The sequence below is a fragment of the Melanotaenia boesemani genome, chromosome 19, assembly GCF_017639745.1.
Source record: "Melanotaenia boesemani isolate fMelBoe1 chromosome 19, fMelBoe1.pri, whole genome shotgun sequence".
In the NCBI taxonomy this organism is placed as follows: domain Eukaryota; kingdom Metazoa; phylum Chordata; class Actinopteri; order Atheriniformes; family Melanotaeniidae; genus Melanotaenia; species Melanotaenia boesemani.
In genome coordinates, this window is record NC_055700.1 from 26,134,458 (window position 1) to 26,154,211 (window position 19,754).

General features: G+C 39.9%; 1 protein-coding gene across 2 annotated transcripts in view; it reads left to right on the forward strand.

The window, feature by feature from the left end:
• The first annotated feature begins 74 nt into the window (after positions 1 to 74).
• Positions 75 to 19,754, forward strand: part of LOC121629914 (cilia- and flagella-associated protein 44) — a 41,877-nt gene continuing 22,197 nt past the window's right edge. For both annotated transcript variants that reach the window (XM_041969829.1, XM_041969828.1), the window contains exons 1-19: positions 75 to 165; positions 498 to 651; positions 921 to 1,083; positions 2,597 to 2,699; positions 2,787 to 3,003; positions 5,661 to 5,775; positions 6,250 to 6,414; positions 6,541 to 6,690; positions 6,790 to 6,837; positions 7,230 to 7,329; positions 7,428 to 7,522; positions 7,607 to 7,816; positions 9,689 to 9,799; positions 9,887 to 10,042; positions 10,143 to 10,349; positions 12,794 to 12,936; positions 14,982 to 15,261; positions 15,381 to 15,436; positions 15,585 to 15,747. In XM_041969829.1, the coding sequence (XP_041825763.1) occupies positions 521 to 651; positions 921 to 1,083; positions 2,597 to 2,699; positions 2,787 to 3,003; positions 5,661 to 5,775; positions 6,250 to 6,414; positions 6,541 to 6,690; positions 6,790 to 6,837; positions 7,230 to 7,329; positions 7,428 to 7,522; positions 7,607 to 7,816; positions 9,689 to 9,799; positions 9,887 to 10,042; positions 10,143 to 10,349; positions 12,794 to 12,936; positions 14,982 to 15,261; positions 15,381 to 15,436; positions 15,585 to 15,747 (2,613 nt within the window). In that variant the 5' untranslated portion in view covers positions 75 to 165; positions 498 to 520. The remainder of the gene's footprint in view (positions 166 to 497; positions 652 to 920; positions 1,084 to 2,596; positions 2,700 to 2,786; positions 3,004 to 5,660; positions 5,776 to 6,249; positions 6,415 to 6,540; positions 6,691 to 6,789; positions 6,838 to 7,229; positions 7,330 to 7,427; positions 7,523 to 7,606; positions 7,817 to 9,688; positions 9,800 to 9,886; positions 10,043 to 10,142; positions 10,350 to 12,793; positions 12,937 to 14,981; positions 15,262 to 15,380; positions 15,437 to 15,584; positions 15,748 to 19,754) is intronic.

The window sequence follows — 19,754 nt, forward strand, 5'->3', positions numbered from 1 at the left end:
CCGCAATGCTTTGCAGTGAATGGCTGATACAAGTTGCCAGGCAACATACCAAACGGACTGTTAAACTATGTGAAAAATAACTGGCTTGCGTTTACCACAACTTTATTTGCACCTAAAAACGGTTCAGGTGAGTATTGGGATACAGACTACCAGAAAATACAACTGGTAACATTAAACTTAATTTTATGTCACATTTACTGCCATTTGGAGTTTAACGAAAGTTTGGCTAAGTTTAAAATACCGTTGACCGGTAATAAGCCAGATCAACAAATGATACTAGAAAATGTCGGCTAAAAAGAAGACTAAGAGAACACAAAGACCTTCACAGAAAAACACGGAAAGTAATTACGTACTTTTTAAATCAAGGTGTGCATTTAAAACATTAAAAAGACGTAAAGCTAAAAAATGTGTCAGTTAAGATGCAACTGGTAGAACAGTTGCATTTTTGATAACGTGGAAGTATTAAGAACAGCTTTAAATGGTTTCCTTCCTAACAGGAGGTACTGACAAACCCTCAGCAATGCAGCAAGAGTTTGATGACAAAGCAAAGAAACAGCTCCCTACAGACATGTACTACAAATATGAGGATCTTCACTCCAGACCGTTTATCACACCTGACTCTGAAATCCCAGTGAACCTCCTGCACCTCTCGTATCCTTATTTATTTATTTATTTATTTATTCATTCATTCATTCATTCATTGTCAAATACTTCTGTTAAAAATGTTGTACTTTCTCTCTTAATACCAGTAAAACAGATCTAAACAACATTCTGCAAATGTTAATCTTGTTGTTCTACCTCAGATTTCACGACTAAATGAGAAAATGTTTATTATTATTATTATTATTTGGCGATATAATAGAATTATCTGAAGTGAATCTTTTGTGTCAGTGAATCTTGATCCTTCATCATACACCCAGTCACTCCTTTGGGTATGACAGCGGGCGCAGAGGAAACCTAAAGCTGCTGGATGAAAAGACCCTGATTTTTATAGCAGGTAACCTGCTCGTCCTGCTGGATATTTCCACTAAGGAGCAGAGATTCTTGCGCTCCTGCAGTGGAGGAGGAATTGGAGCCATTGCGGTAAGGCAGCTACTAAATCATGTTATGTAAGAAAGGATCTGGATCCAATGTGTTTGACTCAGCAGTGACTTTACATCTACACGCCGACAACTGTGACGATGTTTAAAGATGATGTCTTTTACAGGGAAATTGTTTAATAGAAAAGATTATAGCAAGGTTAAATACAGTGATACACTGTGAGAATGTATTCTAGACAATTCTACTAATTTTCAAGTAAAAACCTCTGGAAGTTAAAACTTTTACCATTTTGTCTTATATTGTACTCTTCTGGTGAGATGTTTGGTCATAATGCACAGCAACCCCAATATTTTACATGAGATAAAAGACTTCATACAAACAGCTGAGTACGGTGGGGGAGGGCTTATGATTTGGGCTTGTTAAGCGGCCACAGGACTTGAAAACCTTGCAGTCAGAGTGGACCATGAACTCTGGATACCAAAATATTCTAGAGTCGATTGCTAGACCATCTGCCTGACAGCTAAAGCTTGTCCATGAAACAGGACAATGATCCCAAACACACAGCAGATCCACAACAGAATGTTGACATGGTCAGTCAAAGTCCAGGCTCATCCTGAATGAAATGCTGTGACATGGCCTTCACAGGGCTGCCTCAAACCTCAATGAACTTAAGTAAGATTGTAAAGAAGAGATGATTTAAATTCCTCTACCTGGTGTGTGAGACTGAAAATGTCAGTCAAACATTACTTCTTGTTGGCATTATTTGACTAAATAAAGTTTAAAAGAAAAAAATGATTACTCCCAGAGCACAGATGCTATGAGCACAGGCCCCACTCATGGATGTCGGTCCTTCACACCACCCTCATGGAGTCTGTTTCTAACAGGTTGAGCAGAAATGTTCACATTAGTGGCCTGCTGGGGTCATTTTGTAGGGCTCTGGCAGGGCTCTGTTCCTCCTTGCACAAAGGGGCAGATAGCGGTCCTGCTGCTGGGTTGTTGTCCTCCTGGTGTCCTGGGAGACACAGCAAACCTTCTCGCCACTGTGTGCATTGATGTGCCATCCTGTTGCGCAACCTAAGCAACTTCTGTGGGTTGCAGACACCACCTCATGTTACCTCCAGCGATGAGGGCACTACTAAAACGCAAATATGACCAAAAATCAGCCAAAAAGGATGAACACAGGGAAATGGTCTGTGGCCTCCACCTGCAGGACCATTCCTTTATAGGGATTGACTTGCTATTGCTTTTTATTTCTGTTGCATTTGTACAACAGCCGGTGAAACTGATTCTGAATCCGTTAGTTTAAATATTTTTAGTTTCTACAGGCTCCGTGTCACATATCTCAATGTAGATACATTAATCAGTTGTACAATATGTTTTATAAAAATTATATTTTTGATGCTAAATTGATCATAAATGCTTCTGTTCTCTCCTGGCTGTCATGAACCATACTGTTTATGAAACATGTTTTAGTTTTAGTGTTTTAATGGAGTTAATACAGGCTACTACCAAAATGTATTCCTAGTTTTTTGTCTTTGTGTTGCTGTTTGTAAAGATGCATCCCACCAAGAAGTACTTTGCTGTGGCAGAGAAGGGAAACAAGCCTAGCATCATAGTCTACGAATACCCTTCATTAAGACCTTACCGCGTCCTCAGAGGTAAATGTGACCAAGTTTCACTGAGCAATGTTTTGTTGTTTATCATTATTGTTTTATTTGATGTTGTTTTAATTTTTATGTCTGTAGATGGCACAGAGCAGAAGTATGTCTCTGTAGACTTTAGCTATGACGGGAACCTGCTGGCAAGTGTGGACAGTGCACCTGAATACTTACTGACTCTGTGGGACTGGAGGCAGGAAGAGGTCATGCAGACCTGCAAGGCAATTTCTAAGGAGGTGTACCGGGTCAGCTTTTCCCCGTACAACCCAGAACTGCTCACCACTTCCGGATTGGGACACATCAGGTGAAGGGCCAACTGACTCCTAGAACTCAGTCATTACAACATTTCTTATTTTGATTTCATAGGGAAATTACTGCAATAGAAACGGTGTAGTCTGTGTATGAAAAAGTCAGACTGTACTAACTGGTTATCATAACTAAGTTATAAAAGTATACTGAGTGAGATTCTGAATTGGAGTAAGGTTTACACATTTTCTGCTTTGACGTCTACAAACAGAAATTTATTCCTTCAGTTTGCTTTTATATTTTAAAGTTCAAGCTACAGAATGTGGTTTACTCTATTTTTGTTAAAAGAACAGAGTTTATTTAAATGTCTGACCTCAGGAAGAAAATCAGATTTCTCTGAGTTGACATGAATGGAAGTGATTTAAATCAGCTTGTGATATCGTCTTTTATTGATAGCTGGATCCTGATTTGAACGTTTGAACATTGAGTCTTTATCCACTGAATTAGAATATTGTGTCTTAATCAAACCTGTGACTGACACCCCTATTAACCTCTTCTTGACGGCAGCCCCCTGTACAGGGAGCAGCATGAGGCACATGCAGTACAGAAGATCTTTGCACACAGTAGAAAGTGTCAAACCTAACATGTAACATACCAAAAATCACAGGGAGAAACTCAGCTAAAAGGCTCTACCAAACATTGGCAACCAAATTATAACAGATTATATGGAAATGTAACAAAAACATGAGAACGGCACTTTAGAGCTTCTGCTAATTTCTCCACTACAAGCAAACCCAACAAACAAGGTGTCATGAAAGCAGAGACTGCTGATTACAAAGATCATTGTGGGACAAAAACTCGGAGCTAGCAGCCAGAATCAGAAATCATGTCTTACTTTTGCTTTGTGATGACAAGTCCGATTCCAGCACTAAAACAAAAAAAAAAAAAAAAAAAAAAAAATCTAATGTGTTCTCCTATGACTTTGAAATGAATCACGAAGGTCCTGTTAGTTTCAATGGAGATGAAGGTTTTATAGTGAAGTTTTCACACGTCATATCATAGACTATCTTGGGCTTCACTTCTTTCTGGATCCTCATGGTGTTTCTCAGGTGAATTTGGGGGCCACCCCTGGATTCTCCTGACTGACCATTGATAGAGGTGTCCATCATCATCAGCCAATGGTTTCTTTTCCTTGCGTAATACCTCCATTAAAACATCTGGAAAACTGCTCAGGTTCACTTTTTACCTTCTACTGTAGCACAGTTTCTCAGAAATGACTAATTTCTACATTATGTTTTTCACTGACAGCAATGAGTTTTTCCTTTTAGAAGAAACCATTTCTAATGAGTTATCACAGAGGACCTGGAAATTCAGCCCCACAGTGATGACTTAACACGCATTTTAGTGGAACTGGGGGAAGCAGGGAAAGATCCAGATGCAGCCTGACAGAATGGCAGCGGGTTCCTGAAACACTGGGACACAGAATCCTGAAAAAGGCTCCAGGAGATGAGATCCAGCATTTTGTCTCGTTTCTAGATTCCTGTTACCGACCTTGCTTAGTCTCCTGATGATGTCCCATCTTGTTCGAATTCTTGCTTGTGTTCTTACTCTCAAATGTAAGTCGCTTTGGATAAAAGCGTCTGCTAAATGACTGTAGGATAGAATACATGAACAGGGGAGATCCACAATCCAAAGGTGTAGTAATGAGGCAGACAAGGGTCATTCACAAAAAGACAGATCAGACTACTTATCAGGGCTGGGCAGGGCTCAGTCCAAACATGGGTCAAATCCAGACAGGCAATGGGCCGGAGAAATCCAACGTGGAGACAGGCACAAGGAAATCCAGGAGACTAAGCAAGGTCAGTAACAGGAATCTGGAAACAAGAGACAAACACTAGATATCAACAGGGTGCATAATGTTGACCATCTGGCAGGGAAGCAGAAACAGGAGACAGTTTAAGTAGTGCGGGGAGCAGATGAAGCTGGAGTGCAATCAGGGATGCCAAGGTGGAGCAGATGAGCTTAATGAGGCAGTGGAGGTTCCTGCAGGACAGTGATCACTGCAGAGCAGCAATCATGACAACCATTTACATTTTCTGTTGTGTTCTAGGTCAAACCACCCTGATACAGTAACACATATTTTGATTCTGACACTTCTGTAGTAATCTCCTATGTTTGAGCTTTCTTTTGAGACAAAGATTACACATACAGCCCTTGTAGTTGTGAATATATATCTCATTTATTTGGGTGTCATTTCAGACAGGAAGCAGAAAAAATAGACCTTCTCAAGAAGAGGTCGAGATCAAAGTTTTGTGACACATGCATATTTTGAAAAAACATTTCAAACCAAAGACAGCACATCACCGAAAAGCTGTGTGAACTCAAACAAATTATCTCTATTAATCACATAATTCTTTTTTGGGGGGACTTAGCTTGTTAGCTAGTTTGATAAGAAGACTAGCTGAGCTTCTGGCTCGACTTGAAAGTTAACAACAAATTTATCATCTTTTTGTAGTCTTACACCTTCTGTTAGAGATGCTAAAGTGCATTGTTGTAGTTTTCTTTTCCAGCCCAGTTACTGTTGTTACTGAGTCCTGTTGCATTGCAATAATACGTAGATAGAAAAAAAAACAACCAAATGTAATGTCTGAATTTACAAGTAGATCTTTCTTGCTGTCACCTAATATGAAAACACTCTCTCCTTCCTTCTGTCAGGTTCTGGAAAATTACCACCACGTTCACAGGTCTCAAACTCCAAGGAGTCAGTTGTAATTTTGAGTCGACTGTAGAAACAGATATTGAGGGCTACGTGGAGCTTCCTGATGGAAAGGTGTGTTTAAACCCTGAAAACCTAAAAATGTCAACAACAACACAGAGTCAACAGCTGTTTACTCCTCTTTAAGGTTACACACTGCAAGCTAACATGAATACTGTCAATGCTAACATGCTAATATTGAATATGTACAGTGCTCACAGAAGACATATCTTAATGTAACTGTCAAAGGTTAACCTTAACCTCCGTGATGCCTATTGTCACAAGACTTCTGGCCTTTTATTTCTTTCATTTACTGTTATTTTTGTATTTATTTTTATTTATTTGTTGGTATTTTTTTATATTAAAAACTATATTATTTTTTCCAGTTTTTTTCCATTGTTTTTTCTATTTATTTCATGTTTATATAATTGCAAATAATTTCAGGCATTAAGGGGTTAAATACATATTTTATTAAAAAAATCCTCTCTAAGCATAAAGAAAACTTAATAATAGTTAATGATTCCATCTTACCTAATCCTTTTCTGCTAGGTAATATCAGGCACAGAGAGGGGGAACTTGCTGCTCTGGGATGGAAATACTGTCACGGTGGAGATTTCCCGCACTGAAGAACAGACCTGCCATGTGGGGACAGTCCAGCCATTTTCCCTGGAAGATGGTCAGCTTAGGACATTTGGCTCCGATGGAGTGGTCCTGGTAACGTGAAATAAACACTTATTTTTACAGAAATGTGAACTTTAAACAACAAGGAATGTAATGTTTATTATTATTGTAATATATAATGTTTTAATATACACTATGACTGTGCAACCCTTCCTCTAGGGATGGGACTTTGAGAGAATCAACACAACTAACAGTGACAGTCGCAGGTTTGAGATGGATCCTATTAATAAGTTGGTGGTGGGACACAATGTTTGCCTCTCCTCCGTGGTCCGGAGCTCTCTACCCGACTCTTTTATCTGGTTTGCTCAGGTCAGAAGGCAAAACGCTGAAGGTCTCTATATAGAAGTATTTGTAAAAGATGACTCAGACTCAGCTAGATCCTGGTTTATTTACTGTGTGGTCTTGCAGGATTCCAAGGGAGCCATCTGGAAACTGGATCTTTCGTTTACCAACACAGTGAGTTTCTTCCAGCTTCTCTTTAGTTTTTATAGAAACATTTCCAAACCACAGACATAAAACATGATGAATTTGATTTGATAAGACAAAATATTATACCAATATATTTATTTTCATGGAGTTGAATGTGTGCATTTATGTTCATGCTAGTGATATATAATAGTAATATTGTCTACTTCTTATTGAAAGGTGCCTTTGTTTTAAGGGATTTTTTTTTTTTTTTTTTTTGTTATGGAAAACCAAAAGGGTCATAATTCCTCTCCACCAGGCATTTAATGATTTTAAAATCTGGCATTAGTAGAGTTTGTTGTTATTTACATTTTATTTCATTTTCAGGGGAGCTGATTGTTGTTTAACCATGCTTTCTCTTGTCTATTAATGTATGTGTTTAGGCTTCTGATCCAGAGCGCCTGTTTTCCTTCCATGCCGGGGAAATCAAGGGCCTGGATGTGTCAAAGAAATCACATCTGATGGCCACAACCTCTATGGACTGTGAGCTCACACTCCCGTCTCCTTCACACCTAACTTACAGTCTTTGCAACAACTCTCAGCAATTACAACATTTGATTTGCCTCCTGGATGCTGTTTAGGCACAGTGCGAGTTTTTGACTTCCTGGCAAAAAGAGAACTGAGCAGCATCCACTTCAATCAGGGTGGAACCACTCTCTGCTGGGCTCCATCTTTGGTAAATGTGATGATGAAAAAGTGCATTAGTCTTTCACAGACAGCATGATGGCAGAATGCTGACTGCTGTGACGTTTGCCTTTAGGTCAACCAGAGTGGAGGTTTACTGGTGGCGGGCTTCGAGGACGGTGTGGTCCGCTTACTGGAGTTGTACAACCCTCAGAGCCTTCATGTGGACACGGGTCCCAGCCCTGAAGGGAACGCCAATCTGTGCCTCAAGAAGGCCTTCAAACCTCATAATGCTCCTGTAACTGCTGTGGCATACGAGCGAAACGGAGAGATCCTAGCCACGGGGGTAAATTTTCTGAATGATGGCACTCATTTATATGGGTACAACTCCACAGTTTAAACAAAAAACCATGTTAGTCAGCACACATGCCAATTAAAATATTTCTCATACACACTAAATGAAACGTTAGGAATTTAATTTCAAGATCTGCAAGAGTAGGTTTACATGTTTTAGTTTCCAGGAAAGACTCTATTCCATCCGGTGATCTGAACACCTGTGGGGTTCCACACTGGTTGGTGGCAGTAATGTAACGAGTAATTTTTACCAACGTAGCGACTTTGTCATTATATTTAGCGAGTATTCAGACCCCTCTAACCACTTTTTAGTTTTATCTAAAAAGGAGGTTATGTTTTCTGTGGCATCTGTCTTTTTGCAGCATATCTCAAAAGTAATGGATAGATTTTGATTGCATTTTCAGAAAATCTCTAAAATGGAATAAGGAACAAGTGATTAGATTTTGGGGATGATCCGGATCACCGCCTGGATCCAGGAATTTTTTTAAAGGACTCTTAACAGGTGCAGGGCAGGCACAAACATCTGGGAACATCTGTAAACTTTGTCACCTCTGGGACTTTTGCCAGAAAAATAACAGGTCGCTAAACTAACACCGTTTGATTTTCAGCGTCGATCCCCATAGATTTTTCTTTGATGTTCCCAGAGTTTCCTGTAAATATACTGAATAGTCGTGTCGTGGTTGACTGCCATAAACTTAGTTGTTCCACAGACAACAAGAGAGGGTTCTTTGAACTACTGAAAAGACATAAAAGCCCAAAAAGACACAATAACTGGCTATCAAGCATGTCGTGTTTGTCCAGTTCATTTATTTGACTGCTGAATAAAACTTTTATCATGATACAACACGGATGCTGGTATGATGCAGGTTTTGGTTTCACTGGCAAGCTGTTTATGGTCACGTGACCACCGGGTTGTGACATAGGTTTGCGCCTGCCCATGGGGAGCTTGGGATTATTTTGCCTTTAGAGCTACTAACTCAAAACGTATGCCCAGAATCATAAATAAATAAAAGAAAAATTACAGTGGCTTGGCATAGGTCTGCCCTCTCTAAGTGCTTCTAGTTTTTTTTAATTGCTGCCCCCCCATGTTGGAATTGTGACATTAAACAAAAAAAAAAAAAAAAACAAGAATTAAATTAAAAGGTTGATTTATAGGTCAAAACATATGTCACACCATAACATTGATTCTTTTAATTCTGATGTTTTTTAGTCACTTTCTTTTCTCTCACAATGTTAAACCTCTTCTACAACATCCGTCATATTTACTTTTGCTTAGTTTGCACATGAGATGATGAAGTCATTTAGCTCTTATGTTTTATTGTTAACTTGCAGCAAATGTGCCGATTTTAAAAGCTAATCTGGAAGGAAATGTTACAACAGCTGATGTTATATTCACCTCACAGTAGTTTCAAAACTTTTTATGACTCTTTTCCTTTTCATTTGTTGTGTGAAAACGTTAGAGGACAACAAATGTAGTCATGCATCTGGACAGCTATGAACACACAGTAATAACGTTGTGCTTCTAATCCATTTTAATCCAAGACAAAGAACATAAAATGATTTCCGTCTGTTTATGTGGAGTTATGATGAGTTTCACTGACAGCGTCAGATTTAGTTGCTTCATTAGTTAGTTAGATAAGAAGTACAAACTCAGTAATTTAGCAAATTGCTTGGTTTGGTGCAAATATCAAATATGGTGCAAAAATCCGGATTTTATTTACTGTATTTGTTATTTTAAGTACAGCTCAGTATGGGAGATGTTAATATTGCTGCTCAGAGTGTTGATTTGCTCTTTTTTCTGAGGCACTTTAGTCCTTAATTTTGTTTTTGCTGTTTGTTTAATTGTTCTTTTCATCACCTCCAGAGTTCAGACTGCACTGTGTTCTTCTTCACGGTCGGGGAAACATACAAGCCCATCGGTTTTATCCAGGTTCCTGGGCCGGTACAGGCACTAGAGTGGTCACCTCACTCCCATGTAAGGATGGAAATATTTATAATTGCAGCATTTACACAAATATTCATTCAAAGTTATACATTTAACCCTGTTTTACATTTTTCTCAGCCTGAAAACAGGCTGCTCATCTTGTGTCAAAGCGGTCATGTGGTGGAGGTCCAGAGTCCTGATCCAGAAGCTCATGAGAAGCCAGTCAAAACCTTCCAGCTACCTGATCTGCCCAGCAGATCCTTCCGGTTCAAAAGCATCAAATCTCAAATCAAAGTCTGAGCATGCTCCAACTACACTTTTGTTTGGTTCAACACATGCAACCATTTCATTAACAGATGGTTAAAAGTTTAATTGATATGTTTGAGTGTTTCAGAGAGACGAGGAAATTGCAAGACGAGAAGTCTTAAAGGAAAAGAAGAGAAAAGAGAGAGAAAACCAACCTGAAGAACTAAAGCTGCTAGGTGGAGAGCAGGAAGAAGAGGATCAAGAGAAAGAATTACCACCCATCCACATCCCAGATCCTCCAAGTCCACTCTGCTGTGGCTTCTACGCAGAGCCGGGCCAGTTCTGGCTCTCCATGGTACACACAGAGCTACACACCATGGACTTCTTGCAGAGTAATTCATTAGTCATACACAAGGGTCACAAAAACAGAATCTAAATTTATGTTTTGGTATCTGTATTCAACCTACAGCAGTATCAAAATGTTTAAGCAGAAACCATCAAGTGTGTTTTCTTTATGCTGAGAACATAAATGGAAATGGACTTGGTGCTAAATACTGAAGGTCATTGTACTGGATGACTTTAACGTTCATGCTGACGATAAAAAACGGCAGCTTAAATATTGCTTTGACTCCATAATAAAGTCAGTTGGTTTACAGACCAACTCATTCTCATAATCATACTCCTGATCTTGTTCTGACATGAGGCATTGATAGAACTAACAGATTTTTCTTATAACCCTGTTCTGTCTGATCATTTCTTAATAACTTGTGAGCTTACTTTACTCAACTACACCAGTCGCTCTCAAACGGGGGATCGGGCCACCCATGATAGGGGTCGCAAGATAATTGTAAAAAATATATATCCTACATTTATCAAATAAATTAGGAATTTTTACTAATGCTGTCAAAATTAAACCATTAATGAAGAGATAAATCTTTGAAATTAGCTCCTAATGCATAAAGAAAAAAGTTAGTACACATGTTATATTAAAAATCATAATTTGACATTATCACCACGAAAAAAGCTGATTTTGGCCATGTTGGTGCCTTGTAACAATGAACCATAAAACCATTTTATCCTCCTTAGTTTTCCAGCCTTACATTTCGAGGATGCTCGCATGACGAATGACGCATTTGATACATCACACAAATAATCACTAAATCATCACAAGGGGTCGCGAACGCCAACGTATGTAATCTTCGGGGTCGTGGCACAAAAAGTTTCAGAACTACTGGACTACACAACGCCTGAGAAGAAGTTTAGTGTTGTTAGCAAATTTAAGAAATCAATTTCATCAGCATTCCCTACAATTTGTCAGTATGACAGAGAACATCCATCCAAGCTCTACTCCGACAGGTTAATCCATTTACTGATGACAGCTTTATTGCGTACAACACTAAAAAAGAAGATAACCAGTCAGAAGAAAACAACTTACAAAAATTGGTTTAAATCACATCTTTGGGCTTAAAAACAAACCTCCAGGCGATTGGAAAGGAAATGGCATTCATCTGGTCAAGAAGAGTCTCATGTAGTATGGAAAGGAAGTTTAATAGTATATAAGTGAACAACAACATACAAAACTGCAGTGAAAATACAAATAAGCACTGAAAATGTTTTCTAAAATGAACATGTAATGTAAAGAAGTTTCTCTGTGTGTGTGCTTGTCTGTATGTGAATTGATGCACATGACATTTGACACACAGGTCAGAGTCGGCCTTGCAAACATAGGCATCACACTTGCAAGCAGCATCGCAGGCTTGTTTGTTGTCTCTAGGGGCACAGAGCTCACAGCGCTTCCTTTTCTGATAGAATCAACAGACTCATGTAGGCTTGGAGGTCTACTAGGTCTAATTCTATCCAGCTGTCCCCAAACACACGCTTCCCCTCCAGGTTTGTCATCTCCAGTATAATTCCCTCAATAGATTCTGGTAAAAAAAAGTTGGAAGCTGAGCTTGAAGATCCCTGTTAAATCTAGGATAGAATTTAAAATTCTTCTCCTCACATCTAAACCTCTCTGTGACCAGGCTCCATTGTATATTAAAGATCTTATAGTTCAATATATTCTCAACTTCGCTGTCAGACTGCAGGTTTAACTTGTGGTTCCCTGAGTCTCTAATAGTACAATGGGAGGAAGAGGCTTCAGCTATCAGGCCCACCTCTTATGGAACCAGCTCCCGGTTTGGGAGGCAGACACCCTCTCTACCTTTGAGATCAGGCTTAAAACCTTCCTTTTTGATAAATCTTATAGTTAGGGGTGGTCTACCCATCTCTTTGTTATGGTGCCATAGGCTTCGACTGCTGAGGCTGTGTCCCATGATGCACTGAGTTCTTCCTTTTCATCTCTCTGCTTCTTATCTTCCATGTTTAAACATTTAACAGCATCATTAACATATTTCTCCTCTCTCAGCAAGTCTTTCTGGTCTCTTTTGGTCTCTCTTTCCTGTCCTCTCCACCCCAGCTGGTCGGGGCAGATGGCTGCCCTCCCTGAACCGGGTTCTGCTGGTAGATTTTTCCTTCCTGTTAAAAGGGAGTTTTTTCTTCCCACTGTCGCCCTTTGCATGCTCAGGATGGGGGATTGGATTGAAAAGATTCCGTTGGTTTTCCTTAACTAAACCGTTATTTATTACGAATTGGCTTGAATTGATTTGTCTGTAAAGTGCCCTGAAATTAAATTTTTTTGAGAATTGGTGCTATACAGATAAAGCTGAATTGAATTTAAGCTTATGAAACAGGTTTCATTAAGCTCAGGATTAATTTTGTTTTCTTTCTGGATGAATTTTTGTCTTGTCTGTCCTGCAGGGAGGCTTTGACTCGGGTTTCTTGTATCACTGTAAGTTCTCTGAGAATCAGGATGAGGATCCGAACCAGCGGCAGGATGAACCCTTTGACTTCCTGCCTGTCAGTGAATCAGATGACGACCCCATTTGCTCCATGACTTTCAGGTAACCACAGGCAAATGATTAAATTAGTGTGTTTCATATCAATAATTTTCAGCTTGTAGGTGTCAGAACTAGTTTAAGCCACCAACTAAGTGGGACGCTGAGTCTCATTTTGACCTAAAGTGCATAACATTTCACCACCAGTGGACTTTTTACAAGGTGCTTAGTTTGTTCAGATCTGAGTTAGACGATTCTGGGAATGCTATGAAATGCACTTCAGCTGCTTTCAAAATCAAATTTTAGAAAGAAATCACAATGAAATAATGTTATGTAACATTTTATGTCTGAAAAGTTACATAAACCAGAAAAGGTGGAATAAATAAAATGCTGAAAATACTCAACCTATCAGAAGTTTTGTGTACTGCAGTCCCAACCCGAAAGTACCAAAAACTCTTAAAAATACTGTATTGGGGGTAAAATATGTCCCCATTTAAGATAAGATAAGATAAGATAATGTAAGCTAAGCTAAGCTAAGATAAGATAAGATAAGATAAGATAAGATAAGATAAGATAAGCTAAGATAATTCTTTATTTGTTCCACAGTGGAGAAATTTCGTTGTTACATCAGCAAAGTGCAAAACCAGTGTAAAAAAAACAGCATTAGAGATAAGAACAAAAAACTGTACAGAACAAAATCTATATAAAAAAGGCTATATAAAAAAATCTGTATAGAAGTCTGTGTACAGACTTAAATACAGAATGAATTTACAGTATTGCACAAGTAATTGCACGACTGTATAGATACGTAGTTTTCTGTTGTGGCTACTGGTAACAGTGCAGACTGTAGAGTCTGACAGCAGCAGGAAGGAAGGACCTGCGATATCTCTCCTTCACACACCGCGGGTGAAGTAGTCACTAAAGGAGCTATTCAGTGTTGTTAAAAATTCCTGCATGGGGTGGGACATTTTCTCCATCAGAGATGAAGGCTTAGCCATCATTCTCCGCTCTGTCACCACCTCCACTGGATCGTGGGGGCATCCCAGGACAGTACTGGCCTTCAGTCTCTTCCTGTCAGTCGAGACGCTGCTGCCCACACCATAATAGGTGGCTGATGCCACCACAGAGTCAAAAAAGGATCTCAGCAGTGTCCTCTGCACTCCAAAAGAACTGACCTTAGGAGTTACAGCCTATTCTGTCCTTTCTTGCACAGTACGTTAGAGTTGTCTGTCCAGTCCAGTTTGTTGTTCAGGTGAATATCCAGGTACTTGTAAGATGGTACCCTCTTGATGTCCATTCCCTGGATGTTCACTAGTGTCGGAGGAGAGTGTTTACACCTGCGACAGTCCACCACCAGCTCTTTGGTTTTCCCTGCATTGATCTGGAGGCGATTCCGCTGACACCAGCCCACAAAGCCCTGGATCAGTTCTCTGTACTCTCTATCATCTCTGTCTGCGAGGAGGCCGACGACTGCAGAGTCATCTGAGAACTTTTGTAGGTGGCAGTTTGCTGATTTGTGTGTGAAGTCTGCAGTGTAGAGGGTGAAGAGGAAGGGAGCCAGAACTGTTCCTTGTGACGCCTCCGTACTGCAGACGACCCTGTCGTACTCACAGTCTCGTGTCCTCACACACTGTGGTCGGTTGGTGAAGTAGTCCAGGATCCATGTTGTGAGATGGAGGTCTACCCCTGTGATTTCCAGTTTGTCTCTCAGAAGCGTGGGCTGTATGGTGTTTAAGCGCTGATTCTCACAGTGCCCCCAGCCTTTTGTAGTTGAGAGAGGGATCTCTGTAGGATTTAGGTCAGCCTGGTATTGGTCATCCAACCCAATACCAGGCTGATAGGCGAACTGTAACAGGTCCATTGATGGGCTCACTAGAGGCCAGAGATGGACAATAACCAGCCTCTAGTTCCTGTAGTGGAGATGGATGGATGTATTGAAGCATTCTGAAGCTAAATGTATTCCTCAGTACTGGTGGAAAGGTAACCACACTTTGTAAAAAGGAGTGAACAACAGACTTACATTCATCAGTTTAAAAGCACTGTATGTATAGAACAAGGTGACGTTACCTGTTTAAGGTTATATTCAAAGTGCTCTTCTTGCTGTTTAATAGCTCCAACAGGCAGCTGTTGCTCTGTGGCATGAACTCAGGATCCATCAGGGTTTACCCTCTGCAGCCTGGAGACCACAGGCTCACCTCTATGCAGGCCTACTGGGCTCTGAGTGTTCACGACAACCACTACGGACACCTGCGACACATCCGCTGCAGTTACGACGATCTCTTCGTGCTGACAGCAGGAGACGACAGAAACATCTTCACCTTCTCTTTGCTTCCTCCAGAAGAGCTGCAGAAAAGCCTGCAGAGGAAGAGGGCCAAGATTCCCTCACCCAGGGTCAGTCCACAAAAGACAAAAAAGACAAAAGACAAAAAGATTATTGATAATTTAAAATAGAATGAACAGAATAAAAAAGAAATAGTTGTGAAATAATATCTTGTTAACATTACATTCAGGGTGCCCTTGAAAAAGAAGCACTGGCTGTAGACATTGTTGACCCAGCAGCCTACAGGTGAGATTTTTTGTTTTTGTACTGTCAAAATGAATTTTCATTGCGTTTTTAAATCAGTGTGCTTTTGAAGAACACTAGAAGATGCAGCGTATTCTCACTGTGACCCGAGATAATGCATCAGTTTAACACTCGCTCTGACTTCCTCCAGCATAGAGACGGCCAAGCAGAAGCTGGAAAATGACCACCTGCATCAGGAGGCTGAACTAAAAATAATGGAAACGCAGAAGCAGCTGGCTGAACTCCAGAAGACGTTTCTAGAAGTACTGAAGGTCAACCAGAGTCTGCCAGAGCACGTTCGCCTGAAGCCTGAGGTAAAGACCAGGACCAGCTGGTATAACAGGGCTTAGCCCTCCCTAGACTTTTCAGTAAAGATGAGAAAATGATATATGAACAAATTAATTTCTTATTTAATAATATATATATATATATATATATATATATATATATATATATACATACACTACCGTTCAAAAGTTTGGGGTCACTTCCCTATTGATTCCCATGGCAAAGTGACCCCAAACTTTTGTACGGTAGTGTATATATCTTTTTATCTTTCAAAATAAAAGCCAAGATAATGTCATGGGTGGTGGCGGAGGTGAGGACCCAAATGCAGGCAGAATCAGGCAGGAGGCAGAATCGGTGCAGGTAAAGGGTTTATTTACAAACCGCAGCACAGGGAACCACACATAACAGGGAGTTAACCAAATAAGGATCTGACAAGGAGTAACTGAAAAGCCAGGACTTAAATACACAGACTGACTAATTAAACACAGGCGACATGCATGAGTAATCAGACAAGGTGCACTAACGAACAGAAACCAAAGAAACATAAAACTAAGCCCTGAACACCAAAACACCAAGAACAAAAACTAGAAACATGACCAAAACTAAACACAAAGTCAGAACCGAAACCATAAACCATGACAGATAAATGCGTAGCATCATGCAAGCAAATTGGATAATATAATATACATACATAAATAACTGTATTGGTCCATATAAAACACCATTTTTATATTCTTTCAGGCAGCCAGTGACTCCGAGGTATTAAAAAAATCTAAAAATGAAAGCCTAGTGGATAACAAGTAACCAAGAACACAACACGTTTCTGTAATCAAAGTGCTGTAAACTGCTAAGTTACATTTAACTCCCAGAATTTATCTGTACTAACCTGCCATATTACACGGTGGATGAGTCAATGAAATAATATTGAACTTAAGTGCTCATATTTTCTCAAGAAGTCGAGATCACATCCTAGTGCAAACAGTACAGGGCAAAGTGTGATCGCTACCGGCTAAACAGTTCTCGAGAAAACATGAGCATTGAAGTTCAATATTATTTCATTGACTCATCCACCATGTAATATGGCAGCTTAGTACAGATACACTGTCTGCCTGAAAGAACATATTAATGCTGTTATATATAGACCAACACAGTTATTTATGTATATTATAATATTCAATGTGCTTGCATGTTACGAGTTTATCTTGGCTTTTATTTTGAAATATTTATTCCAACTTCCGGGCCGCCTGTATATCTTCGTCTTTATCTTTCAATTCTAACAACAAAAATAAAAAATGGGAATTGTCAAAATCCCAAAAACGGCAGGTTTTTAATTAGGGTTTTCTTTGTTTTTCATTTTTGGTTTCTGAGTATAGGAAAAGTAAATCGGTTCTGTTTTTCTATTTTTACCATTTTGATTGTAAAAAGAAAAGAAAAAAAACAAAAACTATGGTACTTCAATGTTTTCGACTTTGATTTAAAACAAAAAATGAATTGCCTGAATGTACATGGACCATGTTTACCGACCCAATCAAGAAACAAAGTACAGTGATTCCTACAGTAAAATTTGGACATTGAGTAGTTGAAAAAGGATTTTTACATATACTGCAGTGCTGCATGCAAAAAAATCCGTGAAACAGCGAGACCACAGAAGATGAACCATGACATGTCGAGGGACCACTGTAATCGGATCGGATCATTTTCAATGTGCCGCAACAGAAAAGTATGTCAGTGTAGCGGCTCTTGAATGGTTGCTGACGAATGATGTTACAGCAGGGATCAGGATCTGCACTTTTATTAAAGACACACACCTGCAAATAGCAGGAGGGGCAGTTAGATACAAACAGCAGCACGGTCAGACATCAACACGGTCTCCCCTCATTCCCCGCACAATGGTCTTCCAGCTTTTTCTTTTTTTTTTTTTACAAATAAAACTACAATAAAAAAATGGCTTTCAAGTTGTCAGTACACTTTAAACAATGTTAATTAATCCATCATAAACAAATGTCAATATGGAAGTAAATCAAAATGTTATACAGAAAGAAATATGTACTTATTTTCCTCTTAACATACAATGATAGTTAGTATTTTTGGGTCAGATGAAGATCCCTGTTAACCTCTTAATTCGCCACGCAAATATTTAGCTCCGGTTAGAGTGCAGTCCACAATACAACAAGTAAGCTAACATTTAAAAAAATAACAGTTTTATAAAACACACACCTGCAAATAGCAGGAGGGGCAGTTAGATACAAACAGCAGCACGGTCAGACATCAACACGGTCTCCCCTCATTCCCTACAGCAGGCCAGAAAGCAGCGAGGGAAAGTTCCAGACGGATTTAATAACATTAACAAAACTTAATGCAAAGAAAAGAACTCAAAATACAGTTCGGCAGCTATTTAATAACTTTTATAAGGAGTTTAAACCAAAATAAGCTGCTTTTTCAAGTAATTAGCTTACAAAGAGAGAGACAGTGTTTCAACACGTCTTACCCGCACAATGGTCTTCCAGCTTTTGCCGCGAGGCTGAAAAACGTCACACATACTGCTACGGTGCGTCGCTAATTAAGCCCCCCCCTTGCTACAACAGCCAACTAGGAACCTTGGCAACAGTACCAAACAAGCAAATGCTATCTACATGACAATAATAACTTCACAATAAAGGATACAGGTTTTGAGAACGTTCATACAATTAAATGATTATTAAATTTATATAGCAAATTTACTCAGCTACATACTCCCCCCAGAACTTCTCAAACAGTTGCTGGGTGAGTTAGAGTACGAGTTGAGGGTAACATCAGTAAAACTTGTTATTTCTGATGACAATCATCCACAAATGCAACAAAAGTGTCTCCAAAACAAAATGGAAAGTGACATGAAGAAGCTGGCCGGACTTCAAAAGTCTGCTTGCTGAAGAAAGTGCCGTATACACAGTCTCATACTGATGATTACATAACTGTTACCCTTATACTCAACTTACTCAAAAAAGAATGTATATATTTACTCATTTGCAAAATAGCTTCACACAACTGCTACAGCTCTACACAGAAATAATTTTGGCAAATCCACCGACCAGGCGACTGCCTTGTATGTTCTTCTGCGTCATATTCTGGATTAGTCTGTTGACTGGCCTCACAATCCTGCCAACTCTTGTTCTAATGTGACCTACAGAACTATTCGCTGGTGGTCTGTCTAGCTTCAGGGTCTCCCTAGTGGTGCCCCCTGTAGTCACTTGATTTGCTGGATGACTATTTGGTTTCAGCTGTCCCTTACTGCACACATCATCCACTATACCGTCGCAGTCTTTGTCTGCCTCACTGTGAGAGCCTAATTTATAACTGGCACCCTCTCCATCACAGACGTCTGGTTCAGCATTAACCCTTGTGTTTTCTCCAGCAATGTCACCAGTTTGTGAATCTGGGTTAGTTACTCCAGGGTCATTAAGAGGTTCTGGACTGGATTCACGAACCTCAGCAGAGCCATTTGAAGAGGCAACCTCTGCTACCCAACTAGCAGTTCGTTGTGATCTATCAAACTCAGAGTCAGGCAGCAGAAGGCTTTCAACATCTCCTTCCTCTTCCTGACTCAATTCAGGACCACTGACAAAAGAGGACTCCGTTTCGTGATCCAAATCCACCGGCAGAAAGTTAGCCTGCAAAAGCAGGTTTCTGTGGACAACCTTCTCCTGACCAGTGATGGGATTTCTGATACGGTAAGTGTGGCACCTTGAGTCTTTGGAAACCACAGTATAGAGAGTGGATTCCCACCGGTCAGCAAGTTTCCTGCGACCACGTTCACCTTTGTTTGCCAGAAGAACCTGGTCGCCTTCCTCAATGTCTGCACCCTTTAACCTCCTGTTAAACAGTTCTGCCTGCCGCTGCTGGCTAGAAGTGGCGCTAGCTTGCGCCAGCTTAAGAGCTTCCTTGAGATCATCTCTCATTTTCCTGACATAGCTGTCATAATCTGTGATGTCATTGTCTCTTTCAATGCTATGGAACATAACATCGACTGGCAATCTGGGGATCCGTCCAAACATGA